The sequence below is a fragment of the Lichenostomus cassidix genome, chromosome 1, assembly GCF_008360975.1.
Source record: "Lichenostomus cassidix isolate B80296 chromosome 1, HeHo_3.0, whole genome shotgun sequence".
Taxonomy (NCBI): Eukaryota; Metazoa; Chordata; class Aves; order Passeriformes; family Meliphagidae; genus Lichenostomus; species Lichenostomus cassidix.
In genome coordinates, this window is record NC_139479.1 from 67,181,325 (window position 1) to 67,206,508 (window position 25,184).

General features: G+C 37.2%; 1 protein-coding gene across 9 annotated transcripts in view; it reads right to left on the reverse strand.

The window, feature by feature from the left end:
* The window catches only part of FRY (FRY microtubule binding protein), a 227,402-nt gene that overhangs the window by 45,461 nt on the left and 156,757 nt on the right, over positions 1-25,184 (reverse strand). For all 9 annotated transcript variants that reach the window (XM_085061815.1, XM_085061823.1, XM_085061806.1 and 6 more), the window contains 15 exons: positions 24,839-24,949; positions 23,642-23,796; positions 21,532-21,631; positions 21,064-21,235; positions 19,067-19,323; positions 18,552-18,698; positions 14,990-15,158; positions 14,126-14,216; positions 11,597-11,679; positions 8,238-8,388; positions 7,581-7,684; positions 3,950-4,135; positions 1,800-1,998; positions 1,084-1,205; positions 69-256 (listed from right to left, as the gene is read on the reverse strand). In XM_085061815.1, the coding sequence (XP_084917941.1) occupies positions 69-256; positions 1,084-1,205; positions 1,800-1,998; positions 3,950-4,135; positions 7,581-7,684; positions 8,238-8,388; positions 11,597-11,679; positions 14,126-14,216; positions 14,990-15,158; positions 18,552-18,698; positions 19,067-19,323; positions 21,064-21,235; positions 21,532-21,631; positions 23,642-23,796; positions 24,839-24,949 (2,235 nt within the window). The remainder of the gene's footprint in view (positions 1-68; positions 257-1,083; positions 1,206-1,799; positions 1,999-3,949; positions 4,136-7,580; positions 7,685-8,237; positions 8,389-11,596; positions 11,680-14,125; positions 14,217-14,989; positions 15,159-18,551; positions 18,699-19,066; positions 19,324-21,063; positions 21,236-21,531; positions 21,632-23,641; positions 23,797-24,838; positions 24,950-25,184) is intronic.

Sequence of the window (25,184 nt, forward strand, 5' to 3'; positions counted from 1 at the left end):
AATGGCAATTTTACATTTAGCATGCATTGAATCAACAGTACAAAGAAGCATTATTTACACATGCATACCTGAATTTCATCTCCATGCTCTCCAATAACTTCCACCAATCTTGACAGGAGGTCAGATAATGCGTGTGCAGAAAGAGGCTGCTTTAGGGCCCTGAATATCTGGAAAGAGCGACCAGCATAATGTCTGGAAGAGCTTGAAAGAGCTGTTTGTAAAGCAACTTCACTCAGATGCTGCTCCAAATGAAAACCTAAGCAAAAGAATAAGAAGTCAACTTTTTCCCCCTTTTTTTATTACAGACTTTACTGTGAGTCATAAACAGGCTGAACCTACTCTGTGAGGAGATTATGCTCGTTAGCATATGATGCAGACCCTGTGAGAAATGGAGGTACAGATATGTCTAAGCTTTGGAGAATTTCACATTTATTTTGCACAGAATGCAACTGCAAAACAAAATTCTGAGTCTGAAATTAATAATCTGATTTATTTTTCTTTACAGTTCCTGGACAAACTTTCAAGACATCCACTATTCTTGCTGGCAGCAACAGTAACTTCTGAAAACTCCCAAACATAAAGCCAAATTGAATTAGGAGTATTTCTGTTAGCTTCAGAGGCTTTGGATAAGATCTTTAATATATGATGCTGCATTCTGCTTTGATCTTGGAAGATATTTAATTAGTGACTCTGTTGGTTTTCAAAATACAATTAGCACATTTCCTAAGTTCTAAAAACAATAAATGAAAACTAAACTTATATTGCCAGAAGAAATTAAACAAAGTACATTTACTTAGTAGCTGTGATGTATTTTACTAACAGGACACAGAGGAGATTTTATCTAGCAGAATCAATCAAAAGGCTTTCTACAAAAAACAGCTTTGAAGAAATATTCAAATCAACATTTAGCCACAGTTTAATCTAACATGACTGTTTTAAAGCAATTCTTTCATATGTCATACATGCTTCTTGAGACATATTTATTGTGCTTCTGCATAAGCAGATCTACTAAGTCACAGGATAAACATTAGATGTGACCATGAGAGAATATTTTTTTAGTTATGAAAGGAAAATATTTACTACCTGACTTGGAATCTTTAAATACAGATACAACATGGCGGAGAAAATTAGTGAGCTGTTCAGCACTCTTGGTGTTCTGATTTTTGGGAGTGATATCTTCATGGCACCAAAGTGGACCAAATGCCCTTAAAGAAATACATAACAAAGTACAAAATTTCTGTGAGTTATCTGAAATAAATGTAATCAGTTAAAATACACAATCTGTACAGGCACTTAGATATTTCCAGGGCCATGACCTGGAAGACATGCACTTGAACAGATTTTTAAAGACAAGTAAATAAATATTCCTATGCTGTATTTTAAGATATAAGCTATGCTGTGTAGAGAGCAGCGTAAACAAATCTAGGCACATTTAACATTGTGCCTAGAATCTGCTGGCTGTAGTTGGTAGTTAATATTAGTTTCACTATGGGTTTTCACTATGCCCTGTACACTTTATATCTTATTTTATAATCATAAAACTGTCTTCTTCTATTAGCTCACTGCTGAACATAAAACTATCAGTCAATTAAACATTTTATTTCTGTCAGGTAAGATTTTTTTTTGTTTGTTTTTTCCTGGCACTCTAGTGGTTTTAAGCACCTACCTAGTATTGTAAGTATCAATAAAAGAGGAATGGGAGCCTGTAATTACAATTAAAGCTCAGTCATTTTCCTTTAAGTTGCTTCATGGAAGTATGCATTCCAAGTACAAACGTATCCTCTGCTTATTTCCATTACCTGGTTGTCAGGAACTCAATTAATTTGTTTGCTTTCTCATCTGATTCAGCAGCAGTGTCCATGTCCTCAACTTCTTGAGTAATCTGTGGGAGATTTCCACTGCTCCCTCCCAGACTGATACTGGAGGAGGTGGAGCTGGAGCTCAAGCCGGAGTCTGGCACTGGAGATGACTGGTGTTCCCGCAGAAAGTCAAAGCCACCTGCCAGCCAAAAGGGAGGAGATAAGGATGGAATGCACACTTTGGCCAGATTTGCAGATGGAAGTGTCTGCCAAGCAGCTCTTTCCAGAGTCAGCAGCAGAACCCTTCCACTGGGAAACATAGGAAAAACCTGCAGAATACAACAACCCCCAAATGCTGATGGGAGTGAAAATGGTACTTTGTTTCTAAGTGTGTAGAATCCAGTATAAAATGAAAAAATACCAAAGCCAAGATTTCTTCTTTTACTGCATGAGGACAACAGTACTTGGAAAACAGATATTCTAGGGCATTTCACATTCAGAAGTAGGACTTTTCATAAGTGAATCTAGAAGTTGGGAAAGTACATGCAAAGTTCACTTCTCTGAGCTAGTCTGATGTGGAAAAAAACTGCAGGGTGGAATTTTTAGGACAATTCTGCTGTCCTAGTTTTACAAATGTAATGGAAATCAAGACACAAATGATTAAAGCTCCTGTTTAACATCTTTAGTAACTGTACCCAGTGGACTAGTCATGAAATATTTTCAGCATTAGGATGAAACACCTGAGTAAGAGTTCTGCTAGATCAAAATCTTGCCACAGTTTCAGAGCTGAAATTAGAAACTAAAACCTGTTTTCTTAAGGTTAGACTTCTAGTCATGTTAGGCTGTATCTACAACAGAAAACAATGGCCTTGTGAGAAAAATGGGAGAAGGACAAAATCCACTGCAAATCAGAAGACCCTTATTTTAGTTACCTGACATTATGTGGAACAAACCTGAGCTGAAGTATTTTCAGTCAGGATTCTTTGCTCTAGCTACTCACCCACACTCTCACTCTTTATATTACTTCTCAAAAAACAGTCCAAAAAATCAAGTCTTGATAACTTCTTAAACTTCAGAGGGCCAGACCCAGGGTACCAATTACATTTTTCAGACACAAGAATGAAAACAGTTTTTCATTTTGGCAGAAAAGCAGTAATGTAATTTTAATGTAAGAATTTTATTCTGTATTTAATAATTCATAGATATGCACTGGTAAAGAAATCCACCCAACTCAATACAGGAAATTCATGTGAGATATTTTTTCACAGAAGTTATTCAGGATGAAATTTCTTTGGCCAAAATAGTTCATCAATCTAAAATACCTATCCCTTCTTCTTATTACTATAAAATAATTTTGTTGTGTCTCAGAAAAAATAATAAGTTATCAAGTAATATTCCCTATAAAGCCAAATTACTTATTGCTTCCTAAAGAACCATGGAAATGCCACTAATTTGAGAATCTTTACTTTTCATTTTTCACTGTATGGTAAAGTCCCTCACCCTCTTCCAGACAACTAATCCTACATCCATAACTCTGTATTGGTTCTGTGATTCCTTTAAAAATCAACAGTACACTTGCTTTTAGTAATATTACATGACAACAGTAAATCTAACTAGCAGCTTTCTACAAACTGCTCCCAACCAACACCTTAAAACCAGGTAAATTGCTAAAAATGATAGCACACTGACCTCAGCAGAGGTCTGAAGTAGGCCTCCTAATGTAGAAACAGATTTCATTACAGAAATGAAGTCTATCTGTGATATAAAAGAGGGTGTGTATCATGTGAAATTTAACTTAATGGAAAATCTGAGCTGCACATTCTTGCTGCTCTTTCTGTGATGGAATTATTTATTCACTTCTTTTTAAGGTTGAGGAATGATTGCCCTCATTTAAAGTTGCCCTGGCGCCCTGATGGGGGAATCAGGAAGTTATTAGCCCTATTAATTTTAAAATACTACATTACATACTTTGCCTTACATTACATAACTTCTCAGTAGCATGAAAAGTTTTCTAATAAAAAATTGCATGCATATCTAGGGTAGTTCACATGGAATTAAAATTAATGGGAACTGTTCATATTTGCCATTTTATTACTTTGATTTATCAAAACCTGACAGTATGATACAATGTTCTTCTTTTGCTCCACTACCTGTGTAAAGATATTCAGGTAAGTATGCTGGTTGTACTGTCAGAGTCTTGGTCTCATTCATCTCTCTGGTCTGAAGAAGCACTGATGCAATGGCTTGGTAGTTGTTATTGCAAGATAATGCAATCAAAAGGTGGAGCAGTAACTTTTTACTGTGTTCAAAGACCTCTGGGCGGTAATGGTCAAGACCTAAAAGAAAAGGTTACAGCAATCTCTGAATATGAAGTAATAATAAACAAGCTCACATTCCAGAAATAGCAAAAATTCCAAGGCAGTTCATGACAACAGTGCAAATAAACAAAAGATGTAGTACTTCCAGACACACCAGTGCTGTTACTTAAATGTATGTGTATATTTAGTTTCCAGTCTGAGGTCCCATACAGAAGGTACAAATAATGAGTGGCAATACAGCTTCATGCATTCTGTCTCACTCAGTGTTAAACTGACAGGTTTGGAAAACCTTTAAAAATGAGGTATTCTTGTTGGTGGTTGTAATTACATTGCTTACAACAGTATCTGGCTTTCTTGCACAGACATCAGTTTTAGAATGAGTGCAAACTGTAAGAGGCAGATACTGATTTATTAAGACAGGAACTGACAGACAAATCACTTGAAACAGAACTTCAACTACCAGTGGTTAGCATGAGAAATTAGCCCCTAACTCAGGATGTGGAACTCAAACTGAAGGTCTAGCACTGAAAGACTCTGATTTGGTTGAGGCTGGCTGTAAGATTTTAAAATAGCCTGAATAGTTCACAAATTACAAATATGGAGGAAACAGATATTTCTGCACTCTGTTTTAGTAATCTCTTTTTTATTATCTTTCAATACCTTGCAGTATATTTAAAAATACCTTCTTCTCTTTAGGAGTAGTTTCAGTGTGGAAAAAGTTAATTTTTTTCTTCTTCAACTCCTCTCTTCTCAAGATACATTCCTCTTTAAAAAAAGCAGCTACTTCATTACTCTGTGTGGCAGCAGCAAACAGATCTTTCAAGTAAGATATTTTCTAATATACTCCAGTCATGCTGGTTCTTGTTTGGCCTGCAGTCATGAAGCTGCTCATACTGCCAAAGTCTGAACACTGTGCCTTTGGCTCCTTAGGGCAATTCTTTGGAGGTCCTGTGACCCTTGGCCTTACTCATCTCCCAACAGCCTCCTCCAAAAGAACTGTAGCCATCCTGCCCGGCTCTTTTTAGGCTTCTTAAGGTTTCTGCTCATATTCCCCTTTCTCCATTTACTTCCATCTGCTGGGAGATAATGAACCAATCCTACCTTGTTTTAACATACATCTGCAAGGATATAATAAGTTCTTTTAGTTGAAAATAAATTCTGTATTGGCAATACTTGTAGCTGAAGTCCTGTTAAACCCCAAGGTTGTATGAAAGTATTGGCACAGATCTGCTAGCTAGGAAGGGAGAAGGACAGTTCAGACTTTGTGCTTGTCCAGTGCTGGTCCCTTCTTTAACCTGGAGGAGTTCCAAGGAGGGTAAGCTGCTGTGACACGGACACATTTCCATGGGAAAGGAGTCAAGCTGTTCAACTCATTTCACACTGGTTGCAAAAGAGATTTTAAACAGCAGTGATGTTCATGCAGCAGAGATAGGCAAGTTCAAACCAGCAGCCTGCCAGCCTACTTCACCAACAGTACCACAAACCATTCAGTAGCCCATTAAACACAAATACATTGCAAAATTCTTTCATTTTTATATTTTCTCACTCCTTCCAACAAATGAAAGGATACCAGCTCTCCAGCTAGCCACCATACTAGTTTCTAGGTTGCTTTTCAGTCAGAAAAGCACTGCTCACATTACAACAGGACAGCAATATTTAATTTTTAATTACATTCATACCTTTGGCTAAGGTACAGCATAAGTCCCTTACAACATCACAAGAGCTCTACTACAGAAGAGGAAAATTTTCCACAGGAGGTATAAAACTCTAGAGAAACTGAACTCGAAGCCTGAAAGCTGTGATCTCACTTTAGTTACCACTAAACCAGTTACATTTAGCTTTATTTTCACATTTTAGAATTGAGAGTTTTCAACTAAGGGATTGTCTTAAATGGTATTAATAAATTTCTATTTTTTTCTTATTAAAAATCTTTAATGTTGAAACCTTATTGCACAAATAACTTTTGTTATTTGTATTTTGTAAAAACACAGAAGGTATTTTTATAACGGACTACTAGTATCATAACTCTGTTGCTGCACATGATTGTTTGCATGGCTCCCTGATGGCTCCTTAAAGCTGTCTTAACTGAAGTGGTCATGCTGCTGTGTACTACTCCTTCTTAAGTTCTTAATTTATTCTTCTGACAGTTGCTAAGTTTAAGCACTAGTTTTCTCACACTTGTTACAAATCATAGTAAAGACATTGTTTTATCAGTTAATGGTAATTGATTTGATCCATAAAATTACCCAGTTCTCTTTCAGCTCCCTCTTACACTACGAAAGTTCACAGAAATAGACAAAAAAATGAAAAAAGTTGTTATAGGCAGACACAAAATAAATGTAAATTTTAAGTGATGAATATATGTGAAATATATTCCATTAAAACTGACTCTGGGAGTCCCATTGAACACAGTCCTGGTTTGTTAGTCCTGTGTTTCATTAGAAGTTTGTGAAATCAATGTACTGATATACAAAACCCTATTTCATAAAAAAATTTTAAACAGAACAGTTGGTAACAGAATAGCAGTAAAGGAGAACAAAGCATCTTCTTCAACTCAGACTTTATTTTACCACTGTGCTGTAACCTCCCAATTTAATCTCTTCTTGCCTGCTGATCAGCAGACTCTTCCCAGACTGACCTTGAATAGACTTAGTGGTAACTATGGTGACTGAATGAAAAGTGAACTGTGATCTCAGCTACAATAAATTTATTTCACAACTGTCTGGCTGTGTTTATTTGTGAACACTATTATTTATCAACCATGAAAGTTAGGAAACGGCTTCATAATGCTAAATACCCTTGTTTGCTAAAAAATTAGGCCACTCACTTTTCATAATGTTAAATGGCAGGACAAGGAAGGTAACAGCCTCCAGTTGAACTGTGTCACAGTCGGGGACAGATACAGCAGTGGGGAAAAGCAGTGCCTCAATGCTCAGGTACATAAGGGAACAAAACACACTGATGATAAAGTGTGCCATTAGCAGTGCAATTAATGAAGCTTTGCTCCCCAGTGCTCTGTGTCCTACCTCCACCACCTCTGCAGTACAGCAGTCTTGGCTCTCTTATGGACTGTTTTTGCTAAAGCAAGACATAGCACTGATGTGTGTAGCCCAGGTCCAAGGTCTGGACCTGTCATCACAAACCAAGCTGGACGAAAGCATGAGTTTCACCAGCTTTTTTTGCAGGGGGCAATGCCATGTGTTTTTAGACATATTTTAAGAAGCCAATCTTCTTCAAATTTCTGCACACCTCTCAAATTTGGGTGAAATTGGCCAAAATATTCAAAAGCTTCAAAGTTTTGAGACTAATTCACAGACTGTAACTGCCTTGGGCTTTTGCTTTTAGGGTGGAGGGAAGAAATCATAATCAAAACATGTAAAAAACACAGTTCTACAGCTTCAGCAAAACTAAAGTAAAAGATGGGAGTACAATTATACTTTGTTTCTTGTTCTGTTGGTCTTACCTAAAAAGAGAGCATGTAGCAATAAAGGGAGGTGAAGAGCCCAATCTTCTCTCACACTGTGATCCACTACCATCTCAGTCATGAAGATAACAGCAATATTGCACCTGGAAGTTAAACCATAGCATCAGTTTCAAACCTCTTGGAAATGGGAAAGCAGAAACAGGATGTCTGTTTCTGAAGAAATACACAATCTATAAATAATATTCAAATTTGGAGCACTTCTTCTCAATATGATTGATGCTGAAGTACCTTAGTTACAGTATCAAGCAAGTAAGTACCCATTACTGAAAAAAACTATTATTGTCAATAGAAATTATGTAAAAGAGGAATTTCAGAATATGCATGGTTTAGTTAGAAAAAAAGATCAAAGTGCTATGAATAACAAGCACAGAGGGTTAGGAAAAAGAAATTTTCCTTTTCAGTGTCAGTTGTTTCATCAGTTTTATCAGTGATGTCCTACATTGTAAATAGGTTTTCTGGTAGAAATCTGGTAGAATTGTGAGCTTTCATTGCATGCTGATTTTTGCACTGGAAATCAGCAGGAATTGAATGCATGATTTTTAGATGTTCTGAGTGGTGGGCCAGTTGGATTGGTGTTGGTCAACTGCTAAGAGGAAGCATCTCACTGCCTGAATGTCAGAATAACAAACAGCTCACCTATGAAGGGGTCCCCGGGGTGTGATGGTTTCTGGGAGATAGTCCACAAGTGGTGCCCAGCATCCTCCATTGTAAGGCATGGGCAGGGGATGTGGCTGTTTGGTTTCAACAATATTCAATAACCAGCTTGTATATGGAGAAACAGGATCATCTGCATGGAAAAGCATTCAAAAAAAGTGCATAAAACTCGAGTCTGGTTACCCATTTTTGAGAAACACTAAAATAGATTTTATGCTAACGTATGAGTTCAGCTGTTTGGAATAATGTCATAAGATGCCATGAGGTTTGCAAATTCCTGTGTTCAATAACAAGTGATGCATTTTTAATCCCTCTTTCACGCTGCTGGAAATTAAAGAGATTCCAGGCAGACAGCACCGAATGGTAGGATCGGCAGCTGAATCCCTGCTGCCACTTGGTAGCTTTGGATCCAGATCACAAAGCACCAAGCAACAGACTTTCTCTTCAAAAATGAGGGAAAAGTTCAGCCAACAAAGCTGCTGTCAGAAGCCATCTGCTGCAAGGAGCAGTGTACCAGTGACACATTCTTGCAACTCCTCACCAGTGCCCTGCTAAGCGATGCTACAAAGGCTGAAGTTAAATGTCCTGAATTAGCAAGGAGACATACGGAATGCAAAAACCATCTTCAGGGTAATTTTCTTTCGACAGGGATGAATTATAACTTGAATTTCTCAAAGATGTATTTAACTTTGCTTTAGTATGACAGCTGTTGTTGTTAATGAGCATTGGGGTTTTTTCTTCCACCTGTTTATCTGCAATGATGTGGGGTCAAGTGAGATATTTCCACCACTTTCTGTCTTGTCTCAGCTGCACACTTTCATTCATCTCTCCTGTATTTTGTTCCTTCATTCCTCTTGATGTTCCCACTGGTCAGTTTTTATTTCTGAGGTCTGGCAGTCTGCGATATGCTGCCATGGACAGTATCCTTTCTGTTTTTGACATACATTTAAACATTGCCCTTTATGAAGTTTTAATGAGTGGGGGGTTTTTTCTGTTCCTTCTTTTCATGTTTTTGTTTGTTTGTTTATTTCTTTTGTTTTGTTTTTGTGTTGTTTTGCTTTTGTATTTTAGGTAAGCTTGAAATTCTCAGCACTTTCCTTTTTTTTTAACAGCATGTATCTGAGGCTTGTCAGCTTTCCCACGGGAAACAAAACTGTTTTGATGCCTACAAAAGTATCAGAGCTGGCTTTTTCTAAGGCACATCACTTCTTAGTTTTGGAAAAACATCTTCAGATTTCCACTTCTTCAGGAGAGCTTCAATGCAATAGCTGCTCCTCCAATTATTTCTAGATTGCCAACTTTATAACTCCCATTTGTCAGTGCTGGTGTTTTAAGGAACACTTTATATCTTTATGATTTAGACCTCTACTTAGATCCTCTGGAGGATGACTGATTAGTTACAGATAAAGTAGAACAAACTGACTTAATAATGAGGCAAAGTACACCATTTTCACATATTCTTCTTCTAAGGATTAACCAGATAATGTTTGTCAGATGCTTTTCACAGAAAAAGCATTGCACAGGAACTACTTATTTCTACCAATTTAAGTGTTTCACAGAATACAGCTTCATGAAGTCACACCAAGAACTAGATCCTCACTTCTGTTTCCACAGGTTTATGTGCAAATTGAGAGAAAAAAAAAAAGCAGCACCTTGAAGGTAACATACAATCCTTGCCTGAACAAAAAGTGTTTCTGTGCTGCAGAGGTGTGTTACGTTTTAATACCCTCAGCAACACATGTATGTTCACGTAGACTAGAGAGAGGGGAGAAGCCACACCACCAAATCCTTTGCAGCCTTGGCTGCCTGTCAGAGGCAGGAAGTTGTGCTTTCTTAATGGAAGTTGCATTATGTATCTTCTAAAATGACAAGAGGTATAAGATTTACTCTTTTCTATCAGAATTCTATATAAATGTCAGAAGCTAAGTAAATCCATTTTATTTTCTATCTAGGTATTCATATATTTGCTAAAGGACCCCCTGTGAGAAGAACACTTTGCATAAATATTTATGGTACTATAAAGCTTGCAGGTACAGGCAGGAAAAAACATTTGGGCTATGGCTGGAGAAGACATTCCAAAAGAGCAAAGAAAATTTCAATATTTTTTAACCTTTTATCACTCTGAGCTCTTGTCAAAACCAGCTACTTTTGAAGGCTGTTCGGGTAATATAAATATTGTCCTGTTTCGAAAGATTGTTCATGCAGATCAGATTAGCACCAGCGCTTCAATTAACATCTGATGAAGCATTTAAGTAGCTTCTTCACAGGAAAGCCATAAAAAATTCGAGACAAGTATACTAAACCCCACTGAGTTTAAGACGTTGCACACTTTTTTGTATATTTAAACACTACAGTTTGTACATACACAACACTTTGTCAGTATCATGCTTCACAGTTATTAATAATAGTTGTTGATGTACGTTAAATTATCCTATTGCATTGTATTTTACATTCTTTGCATATTTTGCAGAAGAGTATTGCCAAAAACTACTTGGATTAAAGAATATATAAAATCTCTACTTTTTATGTCAAAATACTGTTCCAAAATGGTGTCTGTAATACCAAACCAAGACATTGTGGCCTATATATTACTTGACCTGGCTTTAATAAGCCAGAAATGAAAGTCAATAACAAGATCTTGCCTTTTCAAGATTTGGTTAGGGCCTAACCAAAATCCATAAATTGTCTTCCTTACAATTCACTCCAGAAATGAAGTCAAGCCATCCAACTCCTCAGTTTTACACTATTGTTCAACAGGTAACACTGGTTTTCTTTGGAACCTCTGCTGAGCACCAGGTGTCCATTTGCAGCCCATTTAGCAGAAATACATTAAGAAGAAGAAGCAAGATGCTCAGGAGCTCCATCTCCCCTCTAACACATGTTCGGCACAGTGCAGCCAGAAATTGGTTGCAGAGAACATATAAAAGCTAATGAGGAGATAAGATCTCATATTTGGAAACTCTTGAATATGTTTTCATGCTCATATAACAGTACTTGATCTGGAGGGATATACTGCCAAATGGCACAACTCAAAGTGCTTGGTCTAATGCTCTTGTAAGTCTTTTGCCTTGCCATGTATGAAAGGCCTAATGTGTTACTCTCTGGAGTATTCTCTGCTGCTGCTTTCTGTGAAGTTCTCTGGCCTTCAAACAGGTTTGACTGAACCCAGATTAGACAAGGCAAATTAAGTGCGGTTTGGAGGTAAAGTAAGGACACTCCCTGTATGGTGATGCTATGTTACTGTTTATACAGAACTTAAACAGACAGCCTGTGCTGGTCATTAGAATGTTTTCCTCTCCAACCAAAACACCAGAAATTTAATCAAATTTAATAGAACTTACTTTTGTCATCATCATAAGATCCTCCAGAGCTATTGCTGTACCTCGATTCCAGTCGGGTATGTGCTCTGATGACATTACTGAACCTTCAAATACAAGAAAAAAAATCTTCATTAAAAACACTGACTGACATTAAACATCTGGACTTTGTGTTTACCCTAAAAAAAGTGTTTCCTGAAGCATGCACTTTTTTACACAGGAGGAGACAGCGATTGAATGTAATGCTGATTCTTTCCACAAAACATTTCTGCAGCCAGTTTCTGAGAAGTTCTAACAGTGTGCTCTTGTGTCATAAGCTTTTAAAATTTAGCAAGGGGAAACTCTCATGCTGCAAATGTGTGATTTTTTTGAAGTAAGAAACTGCCTAAGGATGAACTAAGATATAAACTGTTCACAGATAATATTTGTCACACATCATGTTCAGGGGTAAAATTCTGCCAACTTGCTAATGTAGTTAGAGCATGGTGCTAATAATGCCAAGGTTGTGGGTCCAATTCCCATGTGGGCCATTCGCTTAAGAGCTGGACACCATGATCCTTGTGGGTCCCTTCTGACTGAGAATATTCTGTGATTCTGTAATTGACTGGATAGTCAAAGGCAAGCCTGCACAGGTATCAAGCAGGAAAAGCTGCAGCTGATCACGCTTCAAGAGGAGAATCCAGCAAATGCCAGAGCAGACCTAACAGAAAAGTTAAGGGATATGAAAACCAGAGCAAACTGCTCACAGCTGTCCTCAAATCTGCCACAGATTCCTGACAAGCTAACTTTTACTAGTGATCTCCTTCGACTTCCTCCACCTTGTGTTTTCAGGGTAATCAGGCCTGAAGTGGAATGAGAGGAGCCATACTGACAGCTCACACCCTAGTGATGATCTAAAAACATCACCATTCCTGCAAAGCTAGGAAACTAATTACAAATAACCACGTATAAAACAAGACAAGACTGAAGATTTTCTAGACAAAATTTTATTCTATTTCTTACTAATGTTCATACATGTCAATGCAGGATATTTCACTACAAATCAACATATTACATTGTCTCCAAACTACATGTGCCACAGAAGGGTGCAATAAATTCTTTGTGCAGTTGACAAAAAGGCATTGTGAGCCATCTCAACACATGCTATTCTATGACCTTCATTATTTCATATGTCTTGACACATGAAGTCATTATTAATGGACATTCTAAGACTGACAAACTGGTTTTGAAGTGCAGATGCACTTACAGACAGCTTTGGTAACATAAATGCCAGCAATGAATTCAGGCAAGCTATTTTCCATTTTTTTCTGAGGTGTCTTTCAGCAGGAACCTGAATACCAATATCAGAACTTTGTAATTTTCCTTTCACTTTTATCATAAATTCTCTGGCAGATGTGAATATAAAAAAATATTTTTTAAAGGTTTTAAAACTACATAAGACAAGAAACCCCGACTTAAAGTACCGCAGGAGATGTTTCCTCATTTTGCCAGTAAATCAACTAAATAAAAATCTAACTTAAAACTATACAGCCATAAACATTTATATAAAGAATAATTTTAAAAATTCAGAGGGCAAAATGGTTTTATTTTGCTTTTAAGTAAATTTCTAGTATATATGCTGAAAAACATCTGAGTCAAATCTGTTTTACTACCAATTTGAAACTTAGCACTGAGTGCCATTTTTTACTTACATTTCAGTTAGCAAACACATATAACTAACCTGACAAAATGCTACTCATGTTTACAACATGTAGAGAAGTAATTCAAACAGTTCTGAAATACTGAAAGGTTTGCCCACATAATTATCTCTGTATGTCTAAGCCCTGAACCTTAGGGAAGGTGATTTGGACAACTGAAGTAATACTAGTGACTATCAGTGACTAATGTAATAATAATACACTTACTGACAAATGCTATTGCAAATGGTTCAAACTTCTCTTGCAAAACTAAGAGTGTTTCTGTGAGAGAAACTACGTGCTCTAGGATCTGACGGCCCTTAGGCTTTGCATTTATTCATTCATCATTTGTCAGCGTGTACCAAAAGTAGCAAAAGTCTAAACTGGTAATAAGATTTCCAGCAAAATAGTTTCTATGGCTGTCCTCTATAAGACATTTTATCCAGACAAATAAGGTGTCCTTGCAATTATTGATACAAATCTGCAAACTAAATTTTACTCACTGTCCATGAAATCAAATGGTGTGATCAAATCTGATTTTTCGTGAAGATTTTAGTAGTCATTATTTGGTGCACGTTCCTGTTTATTTCTTTCACCTTTGTGGATGATTCCTACAAAACTATGATCTACTCAGCACAATTCATTCAATGTAGGTTTAACAGTTGCTCCTGTACAAAGTAGTATTAAACAAGAGTTGGGAACTAGAATCTTGAGAATAACTTTAAAAAAAAAATTATACATACTGGGATAACACCACTTAGCATCAGTCTGAGCACCAGAGTTCCTCACAACACAATGCAGATCTTTGTCCAACATCTCACCCTTAGCCTAGGAAAACATACATTTTTGAGGAAAAAAACAAACCCAAGCCACAAACCTTTCATCAGTCTCTTTCACCACTCTGTTCTCCTCTGCATCAGGAAAACTGTCTTGGCCAGCTACGACAGTGTTACTGCTGGAGGTGGTTCCTGTAAAAGAGATGTGAATAAGAACTCCTGTTACATGCAGCAGACAGAATCTGCAAAGCAATCAAATCCCCTAAGTTAAAGGAGTTTTTAGCAGCTACAGTCAAAGTGATCACCCTGCAAGTACTTGCACATATGAATGAACACTTTTACTTCTACAAACAGGGACCTGCTTCCACAGCTGGATGGTGTAAAATCTACATGCTTTGAGCAGCAGATTAACAGAATTATGCCCTTCTACTTCTCAAACTAAGCTCATGCTTAAGTGACAGCATATTGTTTTCCAAGGATTTGGCAAAACATTTACAAGGTTAAATGTGGGGTTGGTTCTTAAGTATATTTGACTACTGCAGCTTGGAAATAGCATTAGGCCTTTCAAAACAGAACTGCCATATCGTTGAGGCTCTCAGTTTTCAGGAAACTGTACTTGATGTATCTGCTGTGACTACAGCATTTGATAATGATTTCTTGCTCTGAGCAAAAGAACCACTAGAGAGTGGAGTTTTCTGAAGAGTGGTAGAATTCTGAACAGCATCAAATATTGGTAATATGCAATTAAAATATTTAAGATAATTAAGCCTACGTTAACAAAGCACATACAACATTAGGAATTAAAAAGAACTGTAATTTAGACATGCAGCAAGGCCCTGCAACTTGTACTTTCTGTACACAGTTCTCATGGATGCAATAAATGCAAAAGTAAGAGATGGTTTTCGACAAAGAGATGAAGACTCAAAAGAGCAGGAGAGCATAGAGAAAACATATTCAGGTCATACCAGAAGCTGCAGCTGAGGCTTTGTTACTGGCAGCAAAACGGTAAAATGGAGGATTATCACAATGCTGGACTATGGGGTTCACTGGGTCGGTTTGCTGCAGCTCAAAAAGAAGTTCTTCCATTGTCTGAATGGTGTTATTGCGACATAGATATATTGCAACCTTCTTTATCTGTGGAAGAAAATAACAGTTGTTACACTCTGACTGAAGTGAATTTCCAAAGAAATCAGTAAATGTTACGCTGCAGTACTGAAATGATCTAGAATGCAAGTGTTGCTCCTGGGCAGACAGCGTAACAGCATAGAGCTCATACAGAAATAAAACTTCTCACTTTGACATCAAGATCATTTCCACAGCAGACTGAATTTATAATTTAATTACTTCAAAACTGTTGCTTAACATTCACAATTAATTGTTTAGGTATATAACTACATAATATGCACATCTACAAAACTGTAGCTGTGGCCACAAAGAATAAGCCAGGCTCTGAGCTGCTACTTATATCTGTAAGCAAAGTAATACAAAGGGAGGAAAGGCAGAGAAATTATGGATACAGACTTCACGTATCCCGATTTGAAAAATGTGAGAGTACCATTTATAGAAACTTTGGAAATTTCTATAAATCTTTCAACAAGACCTCAAACCTGCACTGCAGCAATGAGGACTGTTAAGATACTGAGACCAAATATGGCTGAATTCTTGAGGACAAAAACCCTGATCGCTATTAAAAGCAGACTCTCTCCAGCTCAAAAATGCTTGATTCATAAACTGCTTGAGCTGGGAGACCATATGGGGAAGTATCTCTCTGTGCTTGCCTGCCTGTTTTTAAAGATGGCCCTAAACAGATTTATAGAGGAGCTAATACATTAGACTGAACTGCCTGTTGGCCTCACCAAGTATAGCTGTTCTTATACTCTTCAATACTTCCATTAAAATAACTTCCTTACTGCTTCTCTTTCCCTCTCCATTTTTTTTTTTTAGCTTAGAGAAAAAGCACATATGCAAAGTTTCTTCTACTCTACTGTGCTAAAATTTTCCCAGGGACTTTCCAGATACAAATCCATCTCCTTTCTGAGCCTCATTTCTGGTTGGGCTCACAGTGCCACTTTCAGCTTCTCTCACCCCTGAAGGGGTCACGTTCCCAACACTAAGTCTTTGCTGAAGAGGTTTCTCAACTGTAAATATTCTAAGAAATCTTTCAGTACATAATGTGAAGGAATGGACAGCTCAGCAATTTGTACTGGGGCACTGGGAAAAAATGCTTAAATGAAACCTAAGAGACAAAGCAATTAATTTAGATGATGAAAAAAATTTTAAAAATGTGAGTCAGGCATGTTTTTGGCTTGGACCCACACAGGGAGAACAGATGGCTGAGGGCACAAAGCAGCTGGTGACTGCCTTGGGGCACAGGGGGCTCCAAAAGGAGATGGGTAAACTGGCAATCTTGCAACTCTGTGGTCTTTTAAGCTCAGGTGACCTGGAACAGTGCTGATAAACTGTCCAAATGATCTTTATTTGCTAACGTGTATCTGTTATCTACATGATAATGGAAGACACATGTTTACTGTATCAGCAGTCTTGTGTAGTTAACAGAGTTAGCTAGGATTTCTTATCTGTAGACTCCAGGGCATTAGCAAAACACTGAGCAGATGCATGTGATAAGACCACTGTATTTTCCTACTCCAGACAAAGCTATCAGTGAAGGGGTGACTCATAAGCACAGTCAGGCTTCCTACAGCAGCTAAGAACTTTTTCAGATTTTGCAAAAAATCTGAGAATCAGACTTTTAACACAACAATACAAAACACAGACTGACTGGGTGGTAGAAAACACACGGGAACCTCATCAGTTGCTGCTGCCACCAGCCAGTGGAAGCCTGGGAGGGAGACCAGAAAAGTCCCACAGGCAAAACAGAAGATGCTGAGCAGATGAAGCTGGAGATGTCAGAACAGATTGCTCTCTTTGTGGACTAGGAGGATTGTACTGTCCTGGAAGAGGACAGGCCTGTGAAAGCCAAGGCTTTGAGACAAAGAAAGAATTTGAAGAAAGAACTGCTCTGGGTAGGAGAGGGTTTGAGGAAAGGCTGCTCAGAGCTGTGGAATGGCAACAGTTTTGGAAAAAGGAGGTGCTGAAAGCTTTGGGTTTGCAAGTATCTGGATGAGGATAAGGTATGTGAGGAGCTTCTGGACAAGAGGTGACAGGGTTATCAGGCTTTTCCAGTCAGGCTACACATTTAGGAGTGAGACATATACTCAGCCCAGGACTCCTTCCTCTCAGAAAACTGGCCCTATAAAGAAATCATAAAGTGTCAGACATACAAGAGCCCCCATTTTGTTGCTTATCTCTGTGATTTTTAGTTGTTCTCTGCCAACACAGCTCCCCCTGATGGAGACCACCTTTGGGCCTAATCCCAAGTCTGTTACAGATTGTAGGGCGAGGTAGGTTGGAAAAACCTGGGAAGTCTCATCTAACCTCCTGCTCAAAGCATGGTCAACACTGAATGGAAAGCCTCTGTCACAATTGTGGGAAAGATCTTAACCACCCTCAAGGTATTTGGGATCAACGCCTTTGTCTTCCTCTCATAAAAACCTTGAACTTGGTCTTACACCAACTCCACTTTCAAATTTTTCTTCTTTTGACTGGTTAGGCATATAGGTACACCCTGTTTTGAGAATACAGAACAGTAAACCCTACAAACAAAAGGAAGCAAACAGGATAACTATGGTATGATAACAACATTTTGAAAATTTTTATGGGCTCCTTTATTTTCTTTATTATAATATGCATAGTAGTCATCATAAACACTTTCGGCAAACAATTATTTCGGAAACTGTAAATGAAGTATGTTTATGAGGCTTTTTAGATAAATTTCATCACATTAATAGTAATTTCAAATTTACTTCAGGAAAACCAGTGGAAAGAGGCTAACTAACAAAACAGCATATAGTAATTGTGCTGGAAAATTCACTAAATTTAGATTCTGTTTCACCCAGCAACTGAGCAATAATGAACATGGGAATGGAACTAGCCTGCTTTTCTCAGACAGCCCTGATTTTATTTTAACTTGAATAATAACAATATCCAGCACAGTTTGAGCTGCACATTGCAGCAACCATTAGATAATTTATGACAGTCATGCAGAGGCAGAAGTTGACATGGTAAGGAGCTTATAAATGTTAACTCTCTTCTGTCTCTTGAGACGTCCCACAGAAAGCTCTAGTCTGCTAAAGGAGAAGAGAATGTAACATTTTCTGGCAATTTATGGTTAGTCAGTTACTGTCCCCATACACAGACATGCAAAGTTTCTCTTTGCTGGAGACAACCTCCACTTGCAGTGGGGTGTGCTCCACTGGTGGAGGCTGAAATTTGAACTACTCAATTCCTTCCTTTTAGTTTCAGTTTCCTGGCACTTTTATTCCCACTATTTAATTTTGTACAGTGCATTAGGGAATATGTTGGTATTTCTTGTTTTTGATACAGAAATTAATTTTCTGCAGGTGGTAGCTGTTTTCTTCACTAAAACCTGTGTAACAGCAGTAAATAAATTAAACTGCAAAGACTTACATAGGGTAAAAGGATGGTATCACTGCTAACACCACACAAACTAATGAGGAACTGCAGTGTTATCCTAAGGTTGTTACTCCATTTTTCATTGTTGGCCAAAGCATTCCAGACATTTTCCATCTCTGGTCCAGGAATTTCATCTCCATACTGCAAAGAATCATAGGCATACATTCCTTGAAATATGCAGACTTCCAAACTAAAGCATGTTCTTTTAGAGCATTTACTCATGCAAAAAAACCAGTGAAATGCTGTAAATAAATTTACCAAAGAGTATTTAAAAAAGCTACCTGATGGACTTCAGAGCATAAACTCTATTTAAAAATATTTAGGTTCTGATCCACAGAAGGCCTTAATCATAAAAGAAAAAAAGTCTTGAGGACTGTAAATTCAGAAAGTAATGCTAAAATCAAGCAGGTTTTGTCTGATTGGTAGAGACTGTTCCACTGTAAAATTTCTGGTACTGGAGGGAAGAAACAGAAGTGTTACATGCTAGTTTCTTTGATTTGCTTTTTTACCTTGGCTGTCATATACATGAGATTATTAAGAACCAGGGAGGTGGCCTCAGGTGAGCCCCAGCCATTGCCTTTTAGTCCACTTGTGACTGCTATTTCCCCATCCTTGTCCTTCAGTTCATCTTCTGGAGTGGTAGGGCTTGAGCCAGGGAGGAGCAGTCTATTGTCTACCAGTTCAATGTTATGAAGCCATGGTAGCAGATAGGTAAGCATGATCTGTCTTCCATTTGGATGTGTTGTTGGAAATCGCTGGCTTACCTCTAAAATTGTAAGAGTTGAAAAGGACAACATTAACTTATGATGGAAACCCCAAATACACTGTTTAGATCACATTTATGATGTTTGTTAGACTACCTGATGGTTTTTAACCTTTCACATCACAAGCATACAAAAACATTTTCTTGAGCTTCCTGAAGAGAAACACTGAATTAATGTTCAGTAACAGCAAGCAATTGGTCATGTCTTCTGTGTAAAATAACTAACATAGTCTGGGCTTAGAAACAGAAAATCACCCCTAGTTACTGAGCCATATTATGTATTAAGTGAAGTTGAAGCCAATAAAGGGGGAAAAGGATAATGCAGTTACTGGTGGTTACTCTAAAATTCCAAGAGCTTCTGGAGAACATACAAAAGTGATCTGCAGAATTACAAATGCTGTATTGGCCTCCAGGTTTCTAAGCTATGGTTTAAATAATAAGGCACTGATTTTACTGAGTGCACAAAAAAGCTTGCATATATTGGGATCCTATTTCCTGTGGGGAAGCCTGTAAAATTCATAGTTGGCTGTCAGTACAGGAGTGCTTGTATGCAGCACTTTATATAGTTTATAAAAAGAAGAACTGGCACTGTAAGGCAAAGGGATTTGGAAAATCTGGGATAAGAACTACAGCTTCCTGCCAATGTGAACCACATTATCTCTCTTTACCTGAATTTTTCTTTAAAATCAGTAGAGCAAACATTTCCTTTCTTTACTCACTGCCTGGTTTTTAAAAATCATGAAGACACCCACTGTTCTATCCTCTTATGATTCTAGATGCACAGAAAGGATCTCTGACTCGGACTGTAATATCCTGTATATCTGAGTTTTTTTAAATGGCACAGTCATTACAGCAACATGAGTAGACGATAACAGTAATAATGAACAGCATTTGCTTAATGATAAATGAGCCATCAGAACCTCCCTACACCAGTTATTTATAACTTATGGTATCTTGGGCGATGAGAAATGTAAGGATGATGTACTGTTCCTTTGCCTTCCCTCCAGCCCCTACAGACTGAATAAAAACAACAGAAAGGGGTTTTAAGAGCCACAAAAAATTCCCACGATTACAGACATTTGCATCCTGTTATCTAAAAACTAGAGCAACACATTAGATTAATTAAAACAGACAGATATGTCTCAAAACATCATTGTTCCCAGGAATGGTCTCAGGGTGGGCATATTCTGATTTGTGCTCCTGCAGGTCTCATTCTTTAACATTTTTCTCAGTAACTAGAAAATATACATATTTTGGATAAAATCAAAAAATGCTGAGAAGTGCAGATGTGACAAACAACAGAAGGTAGAGACTTCTCAGGGTGATTTGAGTAATTGGTAGAACTGGACCCAGGCAATCTGCCCAAAGTTAAAGTCATGTTTACACAAAATGAAGAAATACATCCTCACAAGTATGATCTATATAAATGCATGCAGAAGAAGAACTGCATGAGAACCCATCATAGTAGAGTTTGCCAATGTAAATTTAACTCATTCAGGGCACTTGTAATTTCAAGTTACTCTAAGATCACAGAAGTGGCACAGAGTCCCCCAAAGAGGATTTCTGTATTTTGTGAAAGTACCTCCAGGAAATACGTACTGGATTCCTAAATCTGATTTGACCTGAACCAGAATAAAAACAGGTCAAGCTAAATTTATAAACAGAACTGTGGTTCAAAATGGTAGCAGTCTAGCATTTTTGCAACAATGTAAAGGAGATAAGTCGTCAAATAAATACAGGTACCTGAAAAAAGCGGAAGGGTAAGTTCAGGATACATCCTTGCTAGTTCATATGAAAGAAGGGCAAGTGAGACACTGTACAGAGGTGGCAATGGACCATGTGTCCCATACAAGATACTGCCTGGTCTTTGCTCAGCTACCTTTTTTGAATAAACAAAAAGTTTTGATTCAAGGATCTACAAAAGAAAAAAAATATGGAATGAGACAATAAAAGTTCATTAATTCAGGAAATATCAGCATTTCAAGTTTAGCTATTAGAGAAAGCTCTATAGGCTTCAGAGTATATGCTCCAAATATGAAGGACACGGTAACATTAATTTTGAAATAAATATTCCTGCAAGTATTTATAGCTAAGACAAAACTGATTGTTTATTTTCAAAACAAAACTAAAATGCAAATAAACAGTACTTTATAAGAAGTTAATAAAAAAATCTCCAAGGATTAGAGGACATAAAAAGGAGCTGATACATGCCTGCATAAGTTGCATGGAAATTTCATAAATCTCTCTGTTGGTGTCAGAAGCCTTGAACAGCACCAAATTTAAAAGCGTCACGATATCAAAAGGATAGTTCCTAGAAGAATAAACGGGGCATTTTTGTGAATGCTGGCGAGGAATGCAGATTATATTCACTCTGATTCACTCTGTTATATGGTCTAAAGAGAATGTCTTTTTTTGTTTTCTCTGTTCTACCATCAGAACAGGGGAAAGAGAGCTCTTATGAATACATGCTACTTGATCAAAGGACCATCTGGTGAATGGGAAGAAAGAAAGAAAGGATTATTTATAACTACCTTAGACTAATGCTTAGGAATGCAGAGTTAACCGCAGTGAGAAATGCAACACCTGTGTCTATAACTGTCAATTTGTTTTAATTTATAACATAAAATGTTTACAGGACAGACCAACATCCATGAAAGAAAATGGGGAGCATGAAAATTTCCAGAGACAAAGAATTTCTTAAGCAAAGCTGCTGTTAAAACAGTCCTTTTGGACAAAAGACACTATCTCTGACACAAACATTCTGAGGTGTTAGACAATTCTATGAAAATTGTTTTCAAAGAGTAAACATGAAGAACTGCTTCAAAAAGTCTGCTATGTATGAAGTCAACATCAATTGTAAGGTTAAATATATCAGAGTGTTAACTTAATGAGAATATTGTTAGAAGAGTAATTCCCATGTCACAATATTTGGATTTGCACTAAATAGGTTTATGTTTTCCCATGATGATTTGTAAGTGCACTGATTGAATTGTGAACCATCAATTTGTCATCCTAGATGCCAGCTATAGGGCTCCTGGGTGGCTGCAGGATGCTTATTTGGACTTTTTAATATGGCAGATACATGGGTGGCATGGGACATTCTTGGTAATTCCAAATACTAGCTGCAAACCAAACTCTGTAGCTGCCTCTTTGCCATTCCACTGCTTAAGAAATAAATACAAAAAGAAAAGAAATGAAGGTAAGCGGCTTCTTTGTAGAAAGCTGGATGGACACCATCAATGAGACACATTGCTGCTCATTTTACAGGTAGTTTAAGCAGTGGTCTCCTGTTACACTTTGATGGAAGATAGAGGAAAAACTATTAACAGCTTTCAAATATTCATAAAAATTCCCAGCTTGCTAGAAAGAGGACTTTCCCTTCAAAGTAAATCACAAAGATCATACTCTCAATTTTTACTCTAAGAATGGAAAAGATTAATTTTTAGGATACAGTGGCACAGGTAACAATTTGAGGAAAAAAGACTGGCTAAAACTGCTACGTTTCTGTGTTCATTAAAATAAAAACACTGTTAACATAACTGAGTTTGCAAACACAAAATTCCATTCATATTTTAAAAATCTCAATATAACGCAGTCTCTAGTCTAGTTGTTCCAGCAAGAACAGTTTATTTTCTATATCCCAAGTATTTCTCTATCAAGTACTTCTCTATGCCAAATTATTTTTGTCAAGAGTAAATTTTCAGATTTATTTTTGTAAGATGCAAATTACTGCATTATTTAAGTTCTCTACAAAATTTGTCTTCAAAAATAAAAAAAAAAGGGATAGAGTTTTATGAAGGCCTGACACAAAAGCAGTATTTGTATTCATGTCTCCATGTAGCTTGTGCTTGCTCAGCATTAGCGGTAATGATGATACCAGTTGACAGAAAAGGAACTAACCAAATCAAATGAAAGCCAGTTAGAAAAAGAACATGACTTTCAAGATAATGACAAGTCAGAACAATGACTTTCGAGCTAGTGAAATTTAAAACATTTTTCCTTTTATAAATTAAATTAAAAACCATGCCAAATCTTTTGAAACCAGATTTATGACCTACATTCAAATAAAAAGGTTGTAGCTTTTTTCTATCTTTCTGAGCAAAATAGCATCAAAATGGTCCAGATTTCCAGCACACATATAGTAAGAACATCTCCTACCAAGCACATCACTTTGTTTTCAGAATCATGAAAATCAAGCAACACAATCTACAAGAACTGTTTGAGAAATATGAGTGTGACCAACAACTCCTTACAACACAGTGAGCTGAACCTTCAGTTTTTCTTTACATTTGAAAGTGCAGATTAATAGATTAATTAATACCTGTTTCCACACACAGTTGCAATGGCTTTGAAACACCCAGAGGCAAGCTGGTATGATCCTGTGTAACATCGATCTATAGCCCAGTTGAAGAGATTGATTTGATCAGGGTTCAGTTCTAGCAACAGGACTACAACTTCACAGCCAAGCTGATGTACCTAAGCAAATGTCAAAATAATGATTGGTGGCGTCAGATATGTTCATTCTCTAAAATTCAGAGTGAGATGAGGAAAACAGGGAGAAAATGGAAAATTCAAATATGTAAAAAGAAATCAGAACATTTGCAATAAATTTAGTTTAGGGATAGCAGAGTTGGAATGTGACTCAGCTTTCAGTACTCCTCACAAAAGTTTAAAAAAGGCAACTTTTATCCCTAGTTACTTTATGAATATTATATGCTAATGATAAATTGGACATGGTGATATCATATTTGTTGGTCATAATGAAAACATGTTAGGAGGAAAATTGTATCTTTACTTTCTCTGGTTCTGTGTGTTTCCCTTCCACATCTCTAAGAGTTTCAGTTATAGATACCACTTACACATATCATTATAGTTCTGTCCCTACCAACATTCCAAAATCCTATGTAATTTTGGAAGGATTTCCTCTGCAGCGATTCTTTTTGTCTTCTAAATTGTTCAACCTTTTTTTTTTTTTTTTCTAATCAATTACCATTTCCACAGCCTCTATCCTCTGACTGCTTCACAGGCATTTATTTAGGTTTGGCTGTTTGCCTTTTCTTAGCAGAGTTATGTGTGCTGGTATGAAAGTTTTAGGGAGAGCAGGAGGACAAAGTGCAAGATACCAAAAGGCAAAGATTGCTCTCTAGCTCCACTTGATATAAATCACCAATCTACTCCTCCTTAATCAAAGAGAGTCCAATCAGCTACAAACACAGATCTATGGCTTTATAGTTACAAAGTCAAAGCCCATCTTCACAGAAATGGAAAATGGCAAGAATAATCTATTACATGTTCTTTACGAAGAAAAAAAACACCTTTTTCCCCTTTCCTGAGTAATTAATTTTATCACTTATTTGCAAAATCTACCGACACAACTTTCATTCACATTTGTTTCATCAGCATCTACATTACCAAGCAGGAAGGGGTTATAAGAATGTACACAATCATAGTTCTTGCAGCCACAAACTCTTTACAGTGAGTAATTGTTCATCAGTGTAGCATTTTGGTCAGCACTTACACGTAAATCTTGACAAGCCAGAATGTTATCAAGCCATTTGTAAAGATATCCATCAGGGGAAAGGCCAACATTATCAAACACAGGTCCACAGCAAAGCACAGCTGACATGGCCTAGAAACACATGAAACTTTAGTTACACAAAAAGTAACACAATGAACCTTTCAGAATTATTTGAGCCCAGGCTAACAGGACTGCCACTTGTTTTCCATTTTCAGGGAACTATGGTGAAAATGGTATCAGCTGACTTTGCTCGAATTCAACAATTATGTTGCTACAGATTTTAACAGATTCATGCTCTATTTAAGTATTTTGGAAGGAGTGCTACTGCCCAGTAGACCCATTCTTC